The 23,216-nt window shown below is 29.3% G+C and overlaps 2 protein-coding genes and 4 non-coding genes across 7 annotated transcripts in view; 3 read left to right on the top strand and 3 right to left on the bottom strand.

Annotated features, from left to right (window-relative positions):
- Window positions 1-23,216, top strand: part of LOC109598870 (valine--tRNA ligase) — a 48,211-nt gene that overhangs the window by 16,673 nt on the left and 8,322 nt on the right. Inside the window, exons 8-11 of the mRNA XM_049962728.1 lie at window positions 6,475-6,712; window positions 7,334-7,564; window positions 11,590-11,749; window positions 19,022-19,311. Coding sequence (XP_049818685.1) covers window positions 6,475-6,712; window positions 7,334-7,564; window positions 11,590-11,749; window positions 19,022-19,311 — 919 coding nt within the window. The remainder of the gene's footprint in view (window positions 1-6,474; window positions 6,713-7,333; window positions 7,565-11,589; window positions 11,750-19,021; window positions 19,312-23,216) is intronic.
- Window positions 11,876-14,722, bottom strand: LOC109598871 (uncharacterized). 2 transcript variants are annotated; one of them, XM_020014786.2, is made up of 9 exons: window positions 14,538-14,720; window positions 13,678-14,488; window positions 13,386-13,616; window positions 12,896-13,007; window positions 12,701-12,845; window positions 12,445-12,582; window positions 12,241-12,386; window positions 12,073-12,182; window positions 11,876-12,023 (listed from the first exon to the last, which is right to left on the bottom strand). In XM_020014786.2, exons 1-9 carry the CDS (start codon window positions 14,631-14,633, stop codon window positions 11,977-11,979), a joined length of 1,836 nt encoding a protein of 611 aa, XP_019870345.1. In that variant the 5' UTR covers window positions 14,634-14,720; the 3' UTR covers window positions 11,876-11,976. The 2 variants fall into 2 exon arrangements, with proteins under 2 accessions (XP_019870345.1, XP_019870346.1); XM_020014787.2 differs by lacking the exon at window positions 12,445-12,582 and having other exon boundaries at window positions 14,538-14,722.
- Window positions 16,796-16,867, top strand: Trnap-ugg (transfer RNA proline (anticodon UGG)). Its single transcript has one exon. It is a non-coding gene; the product is annotated as a tRNA-Pro (tRNA).
- On the top strand, window positions 17,021-17,092 carry Trnap-ugg (transfer RNA proline (anticodon UGG)). The gene has a single exon. It is a non-coding gene; the product is annotated as a tRNA-Pro (tRNA).
- On the bottom strand, window positions 22,447-22,518 carry Trnap-ugg (transfer RNA proline (anticodon UGG)). Its single transcript has one exon. It is a non-coding gene; the product is annotated as a tRNA-Pro (tRNA).
- Trnap-ugg (transfer RNA proline (anticodon UGG)) lies at window positions 22,685-22,756 on the bottom strand. The gene has a single exon. It is a non-coding gene; the product is annotated as a tRNA-Pro (tRNA).

The following is a 23,216-nucleotide window of genomic DNA, read 5'->3' as shown; positions in this document are numbered from 1 at the left end:
TTAATTTATTATTAATTATTTAATTGCGTTTTTGTTTGAAGTTTTTATTATTAATTTTTTGAATTTTAAACTTTATGAGACTTTGACATATTTAATGGTACAGTATTTTATTTTATTTTATTTTCAAATTTATAAATTGTTTAAATAATATAGAATTTTAAAATTATTATTTGTTATTTTTACTAGAATCATTAAATTGTGTGATTTTAATTTTTAAATTATTTAATTTCAGATAATTAAATTCTTGGATTTTGTTTACGAAAAACCAAATAAGTTTAGGCCTTTTAATATTTAGAATTTAATAACTTTAAATTATTAGAATTTCCATGTTTGATTTTAGATTAGATTGAAATTGAATTTTAATTATAAATATGTAAAACTAAATTTAATTTTAAAACTTTTCTTAATTTAATTTTTTCTGCTGTGTTTTAACTTTTTAATATTTGAAATTAATGTTTTAGGTTAATTAATTTATTATTAATTAATTAATTTATATATTTGGATTTAGATTTTTTAAATTTTGAAATTTAGATTTTAAAATTAAATGAGATAGAACTTTTAAAATTTGAATTTTTATTCATGTTTGATTTGTAATTTAGTTTAAGTTCAAATATTAATATATTATTTAATTTGATATGTGTAAATATTGAAATATATAAATATGTAAAACTAAATTTAATTTTAAAACATTTCTTAATTTGTTCTGCTGTGTTTTAACTTTTTAATATTTGAAATTAATGTTTTAGGTTAATTAATTTATTATTAATTAATTAATTTATATATTTGGATTAGATTTTAAAATTAAATGAGATGGAACTTTTAAAATTTGAATTTTTATTCATGTTTGATTTGTAATTTAGTTTAAGTTCAAATATTAATATATTATTTAATTTGATATATGTAAATATTGAAATATATAAATATTTATTTAGTTTCTTAAACATTTTTAAATATTAAAAGGAGATAAACAGTTTTTTTTATATATATTTTTATACCAAAATGTTGTTAAAAAAGAGAAAATTTTTAACATAATGTAAAAAGAAGTTTTTAAGCTTTTTTCCATAATTTAAGAAAAAAGTCTAAATATCAAATTTATTACTTTAATGATTTAAAATTGAAAGTAAAAATTTATGTCAAATAATAGTAAAAACTTCATAACTATTTTCAGTGGAAAGTCAATATTTCGACAGAAAACTGTTATGAAACTGTCGGAAATTTTAGATGTTTACTAAAAGCGCATTTTGCCATAAATAAACACACCACACACATCAATTCCAGAGCATTTCCATTATTACAACAGCTGTATGTATTTCCCAATCCATCACCGACCCCTTTTTGCAATAATCACCATGGAAAACACCAACAGCCGATTGTTAAACGAGAATTGTTCATTAGCCACATTCGCAATTGTTGAAGTCGCCCTCCCCGTGCACGGGCCGTGTCTTATTCCACGTCTTAGCAGGCATTATATTTATGTCTGTTCTCTTTTATGCCCGGTAATTATCGGGGTTACCGTTCTATATTCAGTCGACGAACAATACGACCGCCAACCATACGAAAGGGGCCCGACTCAGATCCAGATACAGATGTAACAACAGAACAATTCCGGGGGTAAGTATTTCTCGAGTGGCGCGCAAAATTCGTGAAATATTTTCCGGGCCGCTGGGCCGCAGTTTGTATTCCTGCCGCCGCGTTTCTTTGCCTCCGAGACGTTTCCGGTGCCCAAATAAATTACGAACTGATAAGACGCATTCGAAATTACGTACGCTTCGATGTATCCGTTTCAGGATCTCCCGTAGCCGGTTGTGCTACCTATTGTTTCAATCTTTTCCTACTTTAATTTATTGTTTTTGCATCCACTTCTAAATTGTTACTTACTACTTACTTATCATTTTCAGGACGAACAAAATATTGAAATAAGAATAACTTTAACTAAAAATATAGTAAAATAATGGATTGTCAGTAAAAAATATAAAAAATCCAGAAACTTTTATAATTTGATTTAATAATATTTATTCAACTGTGGAAAAAAGCTTAAAAGCTCCTTTGTATATTATGTTAAAGATTTCAATTTTTTATCAACATTATATTATTTTTTATTGGTATAAAAATAGTTTTCTGTGAAAATACTGCCTTTCCACTGAAAATAGTTATAATATAAAAAATCAAGATACTTTCATAATAAATTTAAAGTCAAATTTATAATAATAATTTTTAATTTTGCTAAAATTTTGATTCTTTCCTCCACTTATGGAAAAAGCTTTAAAACTTTTCGGCTTTTTAACAATATTCTATTATTTTTTATTAGTACAAAAACAGTTTTCTGTGAAAATACTGTCTTACCATTGAAAATCATTCTGAGGTTCTTCATACAATTAGTACTATTTGATGTACTTACTTTCAGATTTAATGATCACTAAACATGAACTAAAATAATGGAAAAACTATAAAAAATCAAGATACTTTAATTAAAAATTTAAAGTCAAATTTATAATTTGACTTAATAATATTCATTGTAATTTTTAATTTTGCTAAAATTTTGACTCTTTTCTCCACTTATGGAAAAAGCTTAACAACTTTTCAGTTTTTTAACAATATTCTATTATTTTTTATTAGTACAAAAACAGTTTTCTGTGAAAATACTGTCTTACCATTGAAAATCATTCTGAAGTTCTTCATACAATTAGTACTATTTGATGTACTTACTTTCAGATTTAATGATCACTAAACATGAACTAAAATAATGGAAAAACTATAAAAAATCAAGATACTTTAATTAAAAATTTAAAGTCAAATTTATAATTTGACTTAATAATATTCATTGTAATTTTTAATTTTGCTAAAATTTTGACTCTTTTCTCCACTTATGGAAAAAGCTTTAAAACTTTTCAGTTTTTTATCAATATTCTATTATTTTTTATTAGTATAAAAACAGTTTTCTGTGAAAATACTGTCTTACCATTGAAAATCATTCTGAGGTTCTTCATACAATTAGTACTATTTGATGTACTTACTTTCAGATTTAATGATCACTAAACATGAACTAAAATAATGGAAAAACTATAAAAAATCAAGATACTTTAATTAAAAATTTAAAGTCAAATTTATAATTTGACTTAATAATATTCATTGTAATTTTTAATTTTGCTAAAATTTTGACTCTTTTCTCCACTTATGGAAAAAGCTTAACAACTTTTCAGTTTTTGAACAATATTCTATTATTTTTTATTAGTACAAAAACAGTTTTCTGTGAAAATACTGTCTTACCATTGAAAATCATTCTGAAGTTCTTCATACAATTAGTACTATTTGATGTACTTACTTTCAGATTTAATGATCACTAAACATGAACTAAAATAATGGAAAAACTATAAAAAATCAAGATACTTTAATTAAAAATTTAAAGTCAAATTTATAATTTGACTTAATAATATTCATTGTAATTTTTAATTTTGCTAAAATTTTGACTCTTTTCTCCACTTATGGAAAAAGCTTTAAAACTTTTCAGTTTTTTATCAATATTCTATTAATTTTTATTAGTATAAAAACAGTTTTCTGTGAAAATACTGTCTTACCATTGAAAATCATTCTGAGGTTCTTCATACAATTAGTACTATTTGATGTACTTACTTTCAGATTTAATGATCACTAAACATGAACTAAAATAATGGAAAAACTATAAAAAATCAAGATACTTTAATTAAAAATTTAAAGTCAAATTTATAATTTGACTTAATAATATTCATTGTAATTTTTAATTTTGCTAAAATTTTGACTCTTTTCTCCACTTATGGAAAAAACTTAAAAACTTTTCAGTTTTTTATCAATATTCTATTATTTTTTATTAGTATAAAAACAGTTTTCTGTGAAAATACTGTCTTACCATTGAAAATCATTCTGAAGTTCTTCATACAATTAGTACTATTTGATGTACTTACTTTCAGATTTAATGATCACTAAACATGAACTAAAATAATGGAAAAACTATAAAAAATCAAGATACTTTAATTAAAAATTTAAAGTCAAATTTATAATTTGACTTAATAATATTCATTGTAATTTTTAATTTTGCTAAAATTTTGACTCTTTTCTCCACTTATGGAAAAAGCTTTAAAACTTTTCAGTTTTTTATCAATATTCTATTAATTTTTATTAGTATAAAAACAGTTTTCTGTGAAAATACTGTCTTACCATTGAAAATCATTCTGAGGTTCTTCATACAATTAGTACTATTTGATGTACTTACTTTCAGATTTAATGATCACTAAACATGAACTAAAATAATGGAAAAACTATAAAAAATCAAGATACTTTAATTAAAAATTTAAAGTCAAATTTATAATTTGACTTAATAATATTCATTGTAATTTTTAATTTTGCTAAAATTTTGACTCTTTTCTCCACTTATGGAAAAAACTTAAAAACTTTTCAGTTTTTTATCAATATTCTATTATTTTTTATTAGTATAAAAACAGTTTTCTGTGAAAATACTGTCTTACCATTGAAAATCATTCTGAAGTTCTTCATACAATTAGTACTATTTGATGTACTTACTTTCAGATTTAATGATCACTAAACATGAACTAAAATAATGGAAAAACTATAAAAAATCAAGATACTTTAATTAAAAATTTAAAGTCAAATTTATAATTTGACTTAATAATATTCATTGTAATTTTTAATTTTGCTAAAATTTTGACTCTTTTCTCCACTTATGGAAAAAGCTTTAAAACTTTTCAGTTTTTTATCAATATTCTATTATTTTTTATTAGTATAAAAACAGTTTTCTGTGAAAATACTGTCTTTCCATTGAAAATCATTCTGAAGTTCTTCATACAATTAGTACTATTTGATGTACTTACTTTCAGATTTAATGATCATTAAACATGAACTAAAATAATGGAAATACTATAAAAAATCAAGATACTTTAATTATAAATTTAAAATCAAATTTATTATTTGATTTACTAATATTCGTTATAATTTTTTATTTGGCCAGAATTTTGACTTTTTTCTTCAATCATGGAAATAGCTTAAAAGCTCCTTTTTACATTATGTTAAAATTTTCAGTTTTTTATCAACATGTACTGTTTTAATGATCATTAATCATGAGTAAAATAATGGAAAGACCATAAAAATATAAAAAATCAAGACACTTTTAAAATAATTTTAAAATGGATAATTTAATTTAATAATATTCGTTATACTTTTAATTTTTGCTAAAATTGTGACATTTATTCTTCAATTATGGAAAAAAGCTTAAAAGCTCTTTTTTACATTATATTAAAATTTTCAGTTTTTTATCAATATTCTATTAATTTTATTGGTATAAACATATATTGAAAAAACTGTTTATCTCATATTAATATTTAAAAATATTATTATTATAAAAAAGATGAATAAAAATTAAAATATTTAGACTTACGAAATATATATACAATAAAAAGAATCAAAATAAATAAATTAATTAACATATAATTGAAGCTAATTTCAAATATTAGATACAAAATTAAAAAATCTAATAATAGACCAAATATTATAATTAAAGACTAATTTTAGGCTGTTGGACAAAATATGTTAATAAATATAATCTATAAGGTGTTTGTAAATCTAAATTTGGGACGAATAATGAGAAAAATCTAAATTATTTTTATTTTTCCATGTGTTGTCCAAATGTTTTATTTAAAAACAATTATTGATTATAGTTTAATATTCTAATTATTTTTTATACTCAACAATTATTGGTGATTTATTGAATGTTATTAATTGTATAATTAAATTATTACAATGATTATAATATAGATGATACATCCATACTCATATTCATGAATAAGTGAACATATAAACTTGTTAAAAAGTTTGACCCTAAATCCTTTAGATCCCTTTTGGATATCTGATCTAGCTTTGACTTTGAATGTCACCATAGAAACATAGATGATAGGGTAGAACTAAATTAGTTAAACTTGGCACACAGCAATATAATCTAATAATTTAATAATTATAAATAGACACTAATTTTACAGTAAACTACAATTTATTTATTGTTTTGTGCTGTACAAAATGTGAATCCTTTTTACTAAATACATTTCACAATTTACATCCTTTGTTCTTTAAGAGAATTTACAACAAACAAAACCAACATTAAACTGATAGAGCACATCAACCAACTGTAGCAACCATATGTTAAACAATGTAATCATTTTCAAACAGACAATAAAAATGTAAAACATCCAAATTAAATTCTTTATCGTTGTAAATACGAACACAATGCAATTGGCACAATGGCAGTTTATTTTATCGACGTTTTCGCATCAACGTAAAGTAAAATGCAAGAAAATTGGTGCTAACAATGGATTGCGCCCCCAATAAAATTGGGATCAACGACTCATTCCGATTCGCAAATAACAAAAAAAGAGATTGAAGAAATTGAGTATGAAAATCTATTTGATTCGTATATTTTCGTCCTTGTTTCAGTGACTGGTGCATCTCAAGACAGCTTTGGTGGGGCCATCGGATTCCTGCGTTTGAATGCTCAGTGGGTGACCAGAAAGTTTGGGTCGGTGCCAAAAGCTCAGACGAAGCCAGAGCCAAAGCTTCGACTCAACTCAAAGTGGCCGGTGAAGGAATATCAGTGAGACAAGATGAAGACGTTCTGGATACGTGGTTCTCGTCGTCCTTGCTTCCCTTCTCAGCTTTCGGATGGCCCAAACAAGTAATAATTAACTTCCTCAACGAAAACACCTCAGCTCAATCAGTAATTAATAAAAAAATAAATCAATTAGCACAGTAAACAATATAAATTAAAGCGGGGATTTTAATTAAAATCGATTTAATTATGAATTATTCCGGATAAACAAACGGAATATTTATCAAAGTTTTCGAGGACCCGATAAAAGCGTTTAATAATATTTAAATTAGCTTTCCGTTGTTTGCTCCCGTACAAAAGGGGGTTTAAAAGAATGTCGAAAAATTTAAAATTGGACAGGTGCTTTTATAAAACGTCTTTGTTAATGCCTGAGCCAATTTAAGTATGGAGATTGATCAAGGACTGAATAATTGAAGTGAATTTAAGATAATAATGAGGTAAACGTAGGTAATTGTTTCAATATTGATTAACGAATTAGGTGTATCAATTATTGATTCATTACAAACACCCCCATAATGTATTGTATTATTGACACTGAACTAAGTAACCTTTGTTGTGATTCTGCCCAAACACTGTTAATGTTACTGGACCAGTAACATGCCCCATTCAAGGTACAATTTGATACCATCAATTCGTCGTTCATTAAAAGTGCTCCACATTAAAACCAGACTCCACATTTTATTCCAGACGATGAATTTCTCGGACCACTACCCTTTGAGCTTAATGGAGACCGGGCACGACATCCTGTTTTTCTGGGTGGCCCGCATGGTCATGTTGGGCACACAATTATCCGGCCGTCTGCCCTTTGACCGGGTCCTTTTGCATGGCATCGTGTGCGACGCCCAGGGCAGGAAGATGTCCAAGAGTGTGGGCAATGTCGTCGCCCCCGAGGACGTCATCCAGGGATCCACGTTGAAGGTGAAACTATTTTTTTGCTGATTGGAGTGGATGGGATCGTGATAAGATTCGAGTTTCACGTTATGATAATCAAGTGAATGAATGCTTTTACGAGTTATTTCTCGGCTCCGGGCAAACTTTTAATGAATTACCACATGGAAATTATCCGGGGATTCGTATACAGTTGAGAAATACTGCCAAAGTTCGTGTGCAATATCTAAAATGTGATGTGATGAAAAAGCTTTCGCATGAACTTATGGTATAGTTCTTTAATGGAACTCTGCTTTAATCATTGTCTGAGATGTTTTAACGTCACACTATTTAATTAAATACTTTTCCCACACTCCAGTATTATAATTTTAATGTTCACACCCATTTTCGTTCAAGTAAAAGCTCAGAAAGTGACACTAATCCCCTCTAGACACCCCCAGGCTCAAAAAAACATAAAAAATTGTACTTTACATCAAGACCATAATGATTGTGCGTGTGCTGCAAAACTTCTCGTCGTTCCGATGTGGAAAATTATCTGAAATTACGACGCCTTCGGCCGTTTAAAGGTGATATGAGTTTGGGGTTGGCAATTTGGGGTGTTTTATGGCGGCGGCGACAATGCAGCGTGTTAAATGTGGGGTGTTTATTTAAATTGTGGCAGTCTTAATTTAGATTAGGATCGGCCGGTTTGGCGGCCTGATTTAGCTGGATACGTCGGTTTTTAAATGTTTGTTAATGGGATATTTACATGGAAATCGGGTGTAATTAAAAGATGGAGATATGTCACATAATAATGAACATAAAAAATATTTTTTAGTATAATACATTATATTATTTATTTTATTTTTCGTAGATTAATCAGTATATTATTGAATTTAATAATTTAATTATTTTTCAAATTTAACTTTCAGAACTGTAGTTAAACTTTTTGTTAGTGTTATCTTGATTATTTAATTTTTATAAATTTCTATATAATTTTCAGTAAAAAACGTTGATTTTATTCAATTTTATCATTATATTTTTATATTTAAAGTGTTTAAAAAACATTAATTTTATTAAAATTAAGTTTGTATACAGAATGTTTCTAAATTAGATGGTAAAAATTTGGGAGCAGTAATAATACATCCAATAATGAAGAAATTCTAAATAAAATTTTGATATAAAGTTTCTCCTGAAGAAAATACAGCTCCTCAAATATAAATTTCAAATATTCTTTTCTCTCATATTTCTGTAACTTTTGGTCCAATCTTGTTTAAATTTGATATATATTATCTAAAAATACAACACTACAATTTAGTATAATAAATTTATTCCATATTGTTACAGTGGCGTAGATTCTGGGGGTTCTCCTTCTTTTCTCGCCTCATTTTCTACGCCACTGAATATTTTTTAAAAGTATTAAGCTTCTCATATTTTTTATGTAATTTTAAAGAAAAAAGTACTCTTGATTAATACTGATTATCACAGTCGTTTTTGAGATATTCCATATTTAATGATCACTTTTATTTTCTTCAATCATTAAAACTGAAATAACTAAAAAATGGCTGTGATAATCGATATTAATCAAGAAGACTTTTTTATTCTAAATTATGCATAAAATATAAAAAGCATAATAGTTTTAAAAAATATTCAGTGGTGAAGAAAATAAGGCGATAAAAAGGGGAACACGCCCCCGAAACTACGCTACTGTGTCATTATGGAAAAAGTTTATTACATTGAATTATAGGTACGTATTTTAGGATAATACATATCAAATTTAAATATGATTGGAGCAAAGGTTGAGTAAAAAACAATTTTTGAAATGTAAATTTGAACATTTTCTTCTCTTTTTCACGCCCTATTTTCTACGCCACTGAATATTTTTTAAAACTGTTTCGATTTTCTTATTCTTTACACAATTTAGAGCAAAAAAGGGCCTCTTTATTAAATTTGATTATCGTAGCCGTTTTTGAGATATTTCAGATATAATGTTCACTTTAATTTTCTTCAAACAATAAAACTGAAATAACTTAAAAATGGCTGTGATAATCGATATTAATCAAGAAGAAGTTAATTTAAATCTATTTAAAATATTTGTTTCCTTAGCTAAATACAAATTTAATATTTTGATATTTCTTCTCTTTTTCACGCCCTATTTTCTACGCCACTGAATATTTTTTAAAACTGTTACGATTTTCTTATTCTTTACACAATTTAGAGCAAAAAAGGGCCTCTTTATTAAATTTGATTATCGTAGCCGTTTTTGAGATATTTCAGATATAATGTTCACTTTAATTTTCTTCAAACAATAAAACTGAAATAACTTAAAAATGGCTGTGATAATCGATATTAATCAAGAAGAAGTTAATTTAAATCTATTTAAAATATTTGTTTCCTTAGCTAAATACAAATTTAATATTTTGATATTTCTTCTCTTTTTCACGCCCTATTTTCTACGCCACTGAATATTTTTTAAAACTGTTACGATTTTCTTATTCTTTACACAATTTAGAGCAAAAAAGGGCCTCTTTATTAAATTTGATTATCGTAGCCGTTTTTGAGATATTTCAGATATAATGTTCACTTTAATTTTCTTCAAACAATATAACTGAAATAACTTAAAAATGGCTGTGATAATCGATATTAATCAAGAAGAAGTTAATTTAAATCTATTTAAAATATTTGTTTCCTTAGCTAAATACAAATTTAATATTTTGAGTTTAATAGAACTTTTATTGGAGTATTTGTACAACTAGTTGGAAGTGCTACAACTTTAAAGAATAAATATTATCTATTGAAGAGAAAACTTTAAGGGATGAAAAGTTTAAGACGTGATTTCAAAAACTACATGAATACTGAACATAACTTCTCTGTTAAAAAAAACTTTAAAAGTTAGTTATTCAAACATTAAACATTTACCCATTACAAAACCTCATGGATAACGTGTGAAAATGCAGCGTGTATTAAACAAAATACAATTTATGGGAAGTGCAGGCTTAATTATTAATGGACAGCGGCCTAAAGCGTTAATAGGTGAGAGATCATTAAAATCCCATATAATAAATGTTTGTAACGGAGGATAACTATGACCAATTATAAATTATGTTAATTAAATCCGTTTAACCTGGCCACCTATTGGGATTTATAGTGCTAAATTTTAGATACAAATAAATAGTCCTGTGTGGCATAAATTCAGATAATTTTTTAAATAATTTATATGCAAATTAATTGTAAGGTTAATCAATTACATCAGAATTAGGTAATTGTTAATTAATAGTTAACAGATAAAATTCATTTCAGTGCATTTTCAATTTTATGTGGCCTGTTATTAAAATTAAATTTTATATCAGGATTATGGGGTTCACACAGGGCACATTTGGCTCGTATAATCGCAGGAATAAAACATGAACAAAACAATTATGATATAGAACACTGTGGGTTGTTCTGCTGCACTAAACTGAAACTAATTATAGCTTATTTAATTTCCTACTCATTTTACAGCGATTTAGTTTCTAATAAACATATATTTCCCCTGGTTATGTGCATGTTTATTTTTGCCCCAACTATTTTCCCATATGTATGTCAAGTTTTGAAATTACGAGATGAACTGTGTGGCACCAGAAGTGGCCATTAAAAATGTTTTTATAGGCTGTAATGTAGGTTACTTAAATTGGAGCATCTATTTGAATTCTTTAAAATGTAAAATTTTAATGAATTAGTTTATTTGCCCTAGAAATTAATTTTCTTGCAGTATAATTTTTTATTTTTGTTTAGTTTCGTTGTTTTAAACAAATGAAATTCTTCTAAAATGAACTTCTAACACCCTCGATTTGATTATTGTAAGACTTTATACAATGAATAATGTGCCTAATTCATTACGAATTCCCAACAAAAAGATGTGGTTGATAATTCCGCCCTCCCACACAACAACACACAACCCCTTCTGCGAGAAAAACCACCCAGATAACATTACTAACGTTTCTTGCCCTAAATATCAAACCGCCAAACCAACATAACTCATTTCTGCTAATTAATACACCTAATCATAATGAATGTGATGGTTTTTTTGTTGGCAGGAACTGGAGGCGGTTGCGGAGGCGGCCCACGAGTCGGGCCTGCTGTCGTCCGAGGAGCTGAACAGGTCCGTGCTGGGGCAGAGGAAAATGTTCCCCGATGGAATACCGGAATGCGGGGCGGACGCCCTAAGGTTTACTTTGTGCTCGCACAACATTAAAAGTGAGTAACTGTTTTCTCTATGAAATAAAAGTGGTAAAGATAATTTAAAATCATTAATTTTTATAGAAAACTTAAATTGAAACTTATTTTATTAAAATAAGGTATGGGAAAATAAAAGAATTTTTTTATAAAACAGTTTATTCTGTATAAATAAGTTTCTATAACAATAACACATCCGGTATTTGCGTCTACATATTTTAGTCCTGAATTACTTCATCAGTAACACCTCACTCAGTTGTCTCGTATTTTTCTACTTCTGAATTGTTTAGATCGGCTAAAAAATATTGCAATGCATATTATGTTGTCTTGGGTAGATTACTTACAATCACTTATTAGTAATTGAACAGCAAGCCCAAGATCAAGTAAAATTTGGCCTACAGTTTCTTCTGCATCGTTCCTCGATGTGTTATAAAGATCAACAACAAGAGAGTCACTGTAAATTATTAATAATTAAAGACATTACTTAATTACATTTGGATGCACAAACTTACTCAAATTTACCACAATATACTATTTCAAAAACTTTATTCATGTCAGGTGAGTCACTGAATAACTCACTCATTTGAGTCAAAGCTTCTATCGTTTCTTGAGGCCACTTGCTCAATATGTTTGAGTGAGTGGATCCCGGAGGATATAACTGAAAATACATAACAAATTTGTTGAAGTATTTTATGAACGCGTTTCATTTAATTTACCAACGGCAATTTACATTTAATTGCTAATTTTGGAATTTTTGCCAGCTCGTCAGTTATTGGTTGCAACATTTTAAAGTCTATTAAACAATTATTGCCGTAGTCACATAATTTTATTAAAACCTCGTTGGTTTTCTTTTCCTGGAATGATCAATAATTTTGGAAATTTAAGTCAAAATAACTTAATATTTAGCCAAAATGTTATTAAAAATGTACACAAAGTAAAAATAGAAGTAATGAAGATAAAAATGGCACTAACCAGAAACCATTTGAGGATTTCACATCTGCACCATATTTTATCTCTGGTGTGTGCAACACAAAACCTTCCAAGTTGATTATGAGCTTCATCTTTGTTTCTATAGCGTATTTTTCTTTGTAATGATTTTTCTATTTGATCTGGCATACTAAAATACTTATTAGTAAAGTGTGTATTAAAATAAGTGTGTCCTGTTACCTGTCAATCAATGAGTTATGCCCTACTAAATGAATGTAAAATTGATCTGGACATTCCACATGACTAAAAACACATTCTGTACCCACCTCTGGTGGATCCTGGTCCAATATTTCTATAAGAACAGTCACTAATAAGAACCTATTAAAATTAATGATGAAACTTATTCATAAATACACATTTTTTTAACTAAGCAACACTAGAATAATTTGGTAGTTCAATATATAGCTTCACAGTTTATAATCTGTTATATTATCAATTGTTCGGATTTAAGAAGTGGCAACGTCGCAATGTTCTACACGTGTACTCCGAGTTGCGTGAGTACAGGAAGAAGAAGGCGGGGAATCCCTGACCTACGTGATGTAATAGTTAAGATTGTGGCCCTTTCGCCATGATTTGATGCGTCAAAATACGACGAAAATTTAATAAAAAAATATGCCATATAATTTGCGGTAAAAAGTTTATAATCTTACTAAAATTTTGAGATATTTACCATAACATTTTTTATTTTTCCCTTTATTTTTCCTTTTTTTATTCAGATTATTTATTATTTTATTACATTTATTTCCATTTATTGGAGGTAAATTATGTTTATGCATTACTAGGCTATTATTAAGATTAACCTTATGACTGTCAGCATAGACAATTGCCTTTTGACCATGATTATCATTAAAAGTGTTATTTACAGTACTGTTGGCATAATCAATCACATATTTACTTGGATCTAAAAATAAAGATTTATTAAAATATGTTATTATTTACGTATAATTTATTTTCTGCACAACCGGTGTCTTTATCTGCTACATTAGGACCATCTAAATTTTCAGTCAGCCTCAAATTTTGTGTGAGTTTACTTAAATTTCCTTCTGGCATTGCATCCTCCTCTTCAGGGTCACATGTTGAATGTGCCGAACTTGATATTAAAGGTGTCAAACTTGATGTTGAAGGCACATTACTGGAGTTATCTGATTCAGACTTAATTTCAGCATTTGTTTTACAAAACTGATTGGAAACATGTCCCAGCAATTCTTTATTTATAGAATTATTTACACTACTGTTGGCACAATATAATTTACTTTCTACACATTCAATGTCTTTTTCTGCTACATTAGGATCATTCAAATTTTCAGTCAACCCCAAATTTTGTGTGTTTGGCATTGTATCCTCTTCAACAGGGTCACATGTTGAATGTGCCGAACCTGATGTAGAAAGTGCCAAATCTGATGTTGAAGGCACATTATTTGAGTTGTCTAATTCACAATTAATTTCAGCACTTGTTTTACAAGACTGGTTAGAAAACGGATGAAGCAAGTCTTCTTTATTTAAACAATTAGTTGTGGAAAGGGTTTCATCTACTTTAAATGCATTTGTGTCACTTATCGTGGCATCAGTTAAGTTACTTGAACAATCACCAGTTCCGTTTATCTTTTGTACACTTTTTTCACTGTTCATATCTGATTCATCGTACAGTTCATCCTGAATAAACGTATCTAAATTTAAGCTAACTGCCAAAAGTTTGTCCAAAACTTTCATTTCATACTTGATTATCCCTATGTAGTCTTTCTTTTTCACCCCATCATTGAGTTTAGTATTAACCTTAAAGTTTTTTTGTGAATGATACTTCAAACAACAAATTAAAACTTACCTTTTTTATTAAATAATCTAAAGAGGTTATGATTGAAGACCTCTCACTTTCTATTTGTTGTAGCCAAGCCACAACTTTATTGTGTCGTTTATCCATTTCAACAAATAAATTATCACAGAATATCACAACAAATAATTAATATACTTTAGTTTAGAGGTTAGACATCACAGAACACAACACTGCTAAATAACCAATTCACAATTTATAAACATGGTTGCCACTTGTTTTAATTAACCCTGCTATAGGGATGTAATGAAATTGGTCCTAAATGTATATTTTGTTTATAGTATTAATATTAATTCCCAGACAACTAAGAAATGTTACAAATTATCACGCAACAGAATGACAGTCAGTAATTCCCAAAAATGTAGCATGATATAAATGAATATATAAATTTTGGATTTTTCTTAATTAAGTAGTTTTAATGATAAAATATGTACCAGCTGGTAACTTATCAATAAATGGGTTAATATTTATTATCAAATTTTTGGATATAGAATAGTAAAAGAAGTGGCAACGTCGCAATGTTCTGTACGTGTACTATTAGTTGCGTGATTACAGGAGTTGTGTGTTTTGAAACGGAAGAAGGCGGGGAATCCCAGATCTATGTGATGTAATAGTTAAGATTGTGGCCCTTTCGGCATGATTTGATGCGTCACAGTTGACACACGCAAACAAGTGTGTGAATTTTATTAAAAATACTTTAAATGATAATAATGAACATTTAGTGTAGTGGAATATTCTAAATATAACAAAATACAAATATAAAACAAATACTCGAAAATTAATTACGAAAATAACTAAAATATATAAAATAAGTTTATTCTATTTCCTTATTAAAATTTGAATTGAAATTCAATATTTAAATATTTACATTCCTAAAAGGATATCAAAAGTAAATATATATTTTTTTAAAATTCTCATTTAATTTATAAAACAAGAAATATAATCTGAAAACTCACATTATTTAAGTGGTGTGGCAGATGTCCAAGAGACATATTGACGAAGGGAGCAAACACCCCGATAGGTCTGGTCAGAAATACTGGGCCTGGGGGATTCACCCCAAAGCAACAATGCGGGCTGTTACAGAGGATCGTGTGGTCTAAGTGACCTGGGGAAATCTTTACTCTGTGGCAAGAGTAATCGCATATTGTGAGTGAGACAGATTCGTGTCTGTATTAAAATAAAAATTATCATTTGTATCATTGTATTTGCCAACAATTATAATTGATTTGTCCTTTATATGACTTTCTCCAACTTAAATAAATAATATTCGTGTACCATACTATTTAATTATATTATAAACAGAGATTCTAATATTTTTTGAAAAGCAAAACTCCCTCCTAAAATTGCTGGACAAAATCAGAACATAGGGAACTACTTAATGAATGACCTTGACCTTGATTATGACCTTGAACATCCAATATCCTTCAGGGACAACCAAAATTCATAAAAAATAATAAATCTGAAGAAATTTTTTTAAACAAGAATTTAATTTGGTTAATTCTGTAGACAACTTATTTTTTTTAAGCACATGGTTCTTAAATTAAGAAATATTGTTAAGAAAAATGTTAAAAATTTAATTAATTTTTATTATTTTATAGTTTTATTGTTCGGCTTATTTGAGAAATTAAGATTATTAGCTATATTAGTATTTATGTAATAAATAGATTTTATTTTATGACTTGGTGATATAAAATTATGAAATTCTATTGAAATATTATATTACTTTAATATAATGTACATTATGTACATGTACATGAAATATGACCAGTTTTGCAATCACTAGTATTTAATTTGTTACAAAAATGCGTATATTTAATGATGACAACATAAGTAAAAAGAAATAATAAAAGTAAACTTACCATTTTTAAAATTTTTTTGTTTATACACACTTACAACTCAAAAATAATATATTTACACTAACAGAACTATTAATAACTTTGAATGTTAGTAAGAACATTGTTTTAGTAATCACTGATCAGATCAACACATAAGCATAATCAACAGAGAACTGCGTTTAAAATGTTGATAACACATATTTTACAACCGTTATATAAATACGTTTAATCGACAATAAAATTTACACCAATCGCATTTTTTAATTTTATATTTTGTCATGGTAGAATTTTTTACAGAAACAAATTTTATATTTATTTGATAATGATATTATTTATTCAGTAATGTAATATTAAAAAAAAAAACAAAAACGAGAAGCTCCTGATTTTTATTCATTAGGGAAAATAAACAAATATGGCGGCTCAATGGTCTAGGGGTATGATTCTCGCTTTGGGTGCGAGAGGTCCCGGGTTCAAATCCCGGTTGAGCCCAAATTTTTATCATATTTTAATAACTGTTAATTGATTATCATTAAATATTTAATACGTTTTTTTTTTTTTAAATTAATGACAAAATCAAATTATTTACTGTAACTTAATTTGTTATTAATTTGCAACAAATTATGGATATCAATCAAATATGTCGGCTCAATGGTCTAGGGGTATGATTCTCGCTTTGGGTGCGAGAGGTCCCGGGTTCAAATCCCGGTTGAGCCCATAGTTTTGTCATATTTAATAACAGTTAATTAATAATTATTAAATATTTAATACGGTTATTAAAATCAAAAGTGTTTATTAAATTAATTACTTTAACTTACTACCACATTTGGCTACAAATTATGGAATATGATCATTAATATGTTGGCTTAATGGTCTAGGGGTATCTTATTCAATATTGTAAATAAAGCTTCTAAATATTGAAACTTCTATGTGTAAATAATTAGTGTAGTAATATAAGAAGCACTGATATTTACTGCCAAATTTTATATGGACAATACATAAACGATTCAAATAAAATTTTAACGCACCATAAAACCATACTAATTCTGCATTTTAATCGGCCATACGTCGAAAACGAACCTATTTGGATCCACCGCATGTGTTTATTATATACCGACTTTCACCAAAAACCATTCCGTGTATATCAATTACGGCCCTATCGTGCGATTTATATCCTTTTGTGACCGATTCGTGCACAGATAAACAATTATTAATTGCCACATTAACACGGTTAATGTATCTGCAAAATCAAAAATGAAAATTTACTGCGTGTTTTCAATAGAACTTTCACAGTTTCCTGAACAGATAATACAATAAATGTTTGTTGTTATAAAGACTGACAGATTAAACAAAAATATTCAATACGTATAACAATGGAAAACCTGAATTTTAAGAGAGACATCATCCACGACAGAAAGAGAGTAAAAGCCTTTAATTTACTTCGTAGTGAGTATTTTTTATTGTCTCTGTCATACATGATGTCTCTCTCAAAATTCAGTAGGATTAAAGACTTTCCATCGGCATATATAATATATATGGATATACCAAAACTCTTCGACTTTTAAAACCAAATTATTTAACCTAATATTTCATAAATGGACTCATTTTATTCCAGAGTTTTTTAATCAACAAAATTAATCAGTAAATAAAAGATAATAATAAAATTATCAATTTAAACTTATGTAATAAAATTTTAAAAATTTGAGAAATTCTTTAAATTTATAAAAATTAAAATTTACCAAATATGAATGTTTACATGAAAGACAAATATTAATAAAACCTGTAAACAAGTTAACATCAATAATTTTCATCATTTTGTCCGGTCAATAAAACTCCTGCAATGAAAACCGTTAAATTACAACGGGATGCAACTTTAATAAAACCATCGAAGAGTCGTCCTAAAGCTAATATTGACATTCTAAATACCTTTGGGGTGGCTTTGTCGGTAAAATTGCTGATCGACGACGTTTTATTACATCGATAAAAGAAATCCGATATCTATTTCTCGCAATTAAATTGCTGATAAAGTGGATTGTGAATGTAATTTATATTAAAAGCGGTACCATTTTATACAGGTGTTTTGTTTCCTGACTTTATAAATTGATCAGTTACTTCATTGGGGGAACGTCGTTGAATGAATGAATGAATTATTCATTTTTACCATGAAGAATTAATTATACTTTTTTATATATACACACAAATAATAATTATTTTATATATTTATTTATAATTGTTACAAAAAACCTTAAAAAATATTGTTTTTTTTTTAAAGAATTAAACTAAATTGAACTGAGTCTGTTTTTTGTCTCAAGAAACCATCTTGAGCAGGAGTTGTAGCAGGATTTCTACTCTTTCCTGGTCTCCTAGTATGGTCACCAGCAATTCAATGTGATTTACTTTAAAACTGGAGCAAATGTCGTTGTCAGAATTCAAATTATTATTTCCATTGACGTTTGTGGCATTAGTGTTAACTACAAAATGGACAAGCAGGATAAATTTGATGAAAACATATTAGTCCTCCTTAGTATTTTGCGCATGGTATTTCATTTCTAAGACAACCTTAATAAATTAAACAAAGTTCCATTCTCTAAGTAAGTTATACATTAATTTATTTAATTAGCCTTAATTTTGCTTCATTAATTGCAGACCATTTCATCAATTTCGACATAAAGGAGTGCCACAACAACAAATTATTCGGAAACAAAATATGGCAAGCCACCAAATTTACCAAAATATGGTTCGACAAAGTGTCACAGGAGCAACAACTGGATAAGGAACCACCATTCGAAGACCTACATTTAATGGATAAGTGGATTTTGAGCAGACTGGACCACATGTTAGTAACAGCACACGAAAATCTCCAAACCTACAACTTCCACCTGGTCACTGGAGCTCTGAAGAATTTCCTCTACTTCGATTTCTGCGATGTTTATTTGGTGAGTCTAATAATTATTGCGTTTACTTAATAAAACTGAGTTTCTCCATAGACTAATGATGGCGAATTATATTTAAACAAAGAATCTGAATAAAATCTTGTGGAAACCAAAACTATTTGTTCTTCCGGTTGTTTATTTAAAACTTGAAACGCTCCGGAAAATAAGTGGCGATAGGTAAAATTGAATCTCGGAGTGCACATTCGCATTGGAATTATGTTTTCGATGCATTTTTCTTGTCTGAAATATTGTTTTGTGTGTTTGTGCATTCGATGCAAAGATGACGTTTGTAAATTAAATTACGCAAGATAAATTGATGGATATGCGGCTTCGGAACGAAACGGGAAACTACTTTAAGGTTTGCATATTTACAGAGACTAAAGTTCTCGACTTTTATGGCTTAATATGATGGGCGATGTATCATTGAAACTATGAACTGACTCAACTGAGATTTGGATCAGAGTTTTTACTCCTTTAAGCCACTAAGCCAATGTTAAAGTAAATACAGTGCCAAAATTACGGTAAATAATTTGATTTTTTCATTAATTTTAATAAACACTTTTTATATTTAATAATAATCAATTAACAGTTATTAAAATATGGCAAAAATTTGGGCTCAACCGGGATTTGAACCCGGGACCTCTCGCACCCTAAAACTAAAAAACTAAACTAAACTAAAATATATTTTATTTGTCTTTTTGTTAAAATACACATCATTGGCTCGTACAGCTCGAGACTCCTGTGGGCACTATATATAGTAGGCTCCGTTCTTGTGGGGGTGGGTTACCGAATGGAGTCCGGGGTTGTCCACCTTCTTGGAGATTGGCACGGCCAATTGCCGGTGTCGTGGCATCTCCGAGCGTCAGCAACGATGTTGAAAGCAAAATGGGTCCAAGACCCCCCTCACATGGTCGTTGCATTTCTGGGGGCATTTTGTCTCAATATGATTTAGATAATGGAACCTGTAGATGAAATTAGCGGAAACTGTTGCTGGATGGCCAGCTTTGCAATTTAGTGCGCTCGGGAAAAACTTAGTCAAAAAACCCGTTGAAGCATTTTTGGGGGAGGTTTCGCGTTGTTCGGATAATGTTTTATGGTTTAGTGGGCGTCTTTACGTTTTGCGTTTTAAGTGGAAAGTTTTGAGTGCGCGGCAGACATTATGGTGGGAGTTTGTGAAAAATTGGAAGTTTATGGTAGAGGGGTTTGTGTCTGTGATTAGGGTCAATGTTGTGGATTCTGACGTCAGCCATGTGTTTTGTGAGTATCGAGTGGTGTATTTGTTTTTCGTAGAATTTATTAGCCTCTTGGATGATGTAATCCTGTACATATGGCACTCCAGTTGTGTCGTGTATGTGTCGGGTTCTGCTTCTCTGGGGTGCGCTGATTGCCATTCTCAGTATTTTGTTTTGCAGTCGTTGTAGTATGTTAATGGCGGTTATTGAGGCTCCACACCAGATGGGGCATGCGTATGTCATGATGGGTCGGAGGATTGTGGTGTATAAGTTAATTTTGTTATCTCTACTCATGGGGCTGTTTGCAGAGATTAGGGGATATAGTGGCTTGATTGCACCAAATATCTTTGGTCTAATTTTGTCTATATGAGGTCTAAAGGTCAGCCGATTGTCCAGATAGGTGCCTAAGTATTTCACGACTTTTTTGCATGGAATGATGGTTCCGTCTATAGTGGGTGGAGATACTATCCTTGTGTTAGTGTATTTTTTTGTAAAGTTGATCAATTCTGTTTTTTCAGGATTTATTTTAATTTTCCATCTCTCAAAAAACGCAGTGAGCATGCCCAGATGGATTTTAATCTGTTGGGTGGCGACCTGTGAGCTAAAGGACGAGCTGTAGATGGCAGTGTCATCAGCGTATAGTGCCAAGTTAGTGTGGGAAAACTTAGGGATGTCGGAGGTATAGAAGTTGTAGAGTTTTGGTGCGAGCACCGTTCCCTGTGGTACTCCTGCCGAAGTGTTTCGTGTTTCGGATAATTCCCCGCTGATTTTTACCTGGAAGGTCCTTCCTCGCAGATACGAGTCGATTAGTTTGACCAGACATTTAGGCAGTTTTAGCTGGTCCAGTTTATACACTAGTCCATCCAACCATACGGTATCGAAGGCTTTCTGCATATCTAAAAAGAGTGCAACTGTGTTTCTCCCGAAGTTCCAGTGCTTCTTAGTGTGTTCAGCAATTCGCGCCACCTGCAGGACTGTGCCATGTTTGGGGCGGAATCCGAACTGCTCGTGTGGTGTTATGTGTAGGTGTGAGTCGGCTGTTTCCAGGCGTCGCAGTATAACTCTTTCGGCTACCTTGGAAATAGAGCTTAGTAGCGATATTGGCCTGTATGAGTTGGGGTTATGTGGCGGTTTACCGGGCTTTAGTACGGGGATAACCACAGCGTGTTTCCATTGTTCTGGGAAGTATTGCAGCCTAATAATACCATTGATAATATAGGTTAGATGGACCAGTGTCTTCCTTGGTATGTTTTTTAAAAGGATGTATTGGATACCGTCTGGTCCTGGAGCTTTGTTATTTGGCAGCTTTCGCAGAATTTGCTGCACTTCACTCGGCCTTGTGAGTAGTTTAGCAAGTTCATTGTTTTGAATTACCTCTGGTTGAGCTTTGTGTATATTCTGAGCCATTTGCTGTATGTAGTTTTGTTCCGGTGTGAGGTTTGTCGTATCAGTTTTATGAATTTCTGCAAAGTGTGTGGAGATGGCTGTAGCTTTAGATTTGTTGGACATGTGCTCGATGTTGTTGTAGAGGATGGTCGGGTATATAGGACGTTCCCCTTTTAGTTTCTTTACGTATCTCCATAAGGAGCAATCCGTGGCTTGGAGCCTGCCCAGAAGGTCCCGCCACACGTTATTTCTGTGTTGCCCGATTTTATATGTAATTTCGTTTTTGAGCCGGTTCATTATTTGTTTGTCATTGTCGCACCCAAAGCGAGAATCATACCCCTAGACCATTGAGCCGACATATTTGATTAATTTCCATAATTTGTTGCAAATTAATAATAAATAAAGTTACAGTAAATAATTTGATTTTGTCTTTAATTTTGATGATCACTTTTGATTTTAATAACTGTATTAAATATTTAATAGTAATCAATTAACAGTTATTAAAATATGGCAAAAATTTGGGCTCAACCGGGATTTGAACCCGGGACCTCTCGCACCCAAAGCGAGAATCATACCCCTAGACCATTGAGCCGACATATTTGATTAATTTCCATAATTTGTTGCAAATTAGTAATAAATAAAGTTACGGTAAATAATTTAGTTTTGTCATTCATATTGATAAACACTTTTGATTTTAATATTCATGTTAAATATTTAATAATAATCAAATAACAGTTACTAAAATATGGCAAAACTTTGGGCTCAACCGGGATTTGAACCCGGGACCTCTCGCACCCAAAGCGAGAATCATACCCCTAGACCATTGAGCCGACATATTTGATTAATTTCCATAATTTGTTGCAAATTAGTAATAAATAAAGTTACAGTAAATAATTTGATTTGTCGATAATTTTGATAAACACTTTTGATTTTAATAAAGTTAAAAATTTGGATTTTTGGACCAAATAATAAACCAAATTATTAAACGTTTAATATAGTTAAATGTCTATTATTAAATTAAATATCTATAATGTCTTTCAAATTAAATCCTCCTTTTAATAATTTCTGAAAGTAATGAATTTCATAATAACTCCATTGATTTAATATAATGGCAAACTTCAGGAAACTGAAGCATTTAAAACAGTTCGTAATAGTCTGAATTGTAATTCATCCAATTCGACTAAATATTAAACAAAACCGTACAGTTTATCGAATTTTCACTTCACCATATTTCAAATTTAAAGCATATTGCTTACTCGGTTTCGTCGTCTGTAACAACTTTAAGATAAG

This window comes from Aethina tumida, chromosome 2 (assembly GCF_024364675.1).
Source record: "Aethina tumida isolate Nest 87 chromosome 2, icAetTumi1.1, whole genome shotgun sequence".
Classification (NCBI taxonomy): domain Eukaryota; kingdom Metazoa; phylum Arthropoda; class Insecta; order Coleoptera; family Nitidulidae; genus Aethina; species Aethina tumida.
The sequence above is the reverse complement of the archived record's forward strand: the minus strand, read 5'-3'. Positions and strand labels throughout refer to the sequence as shown.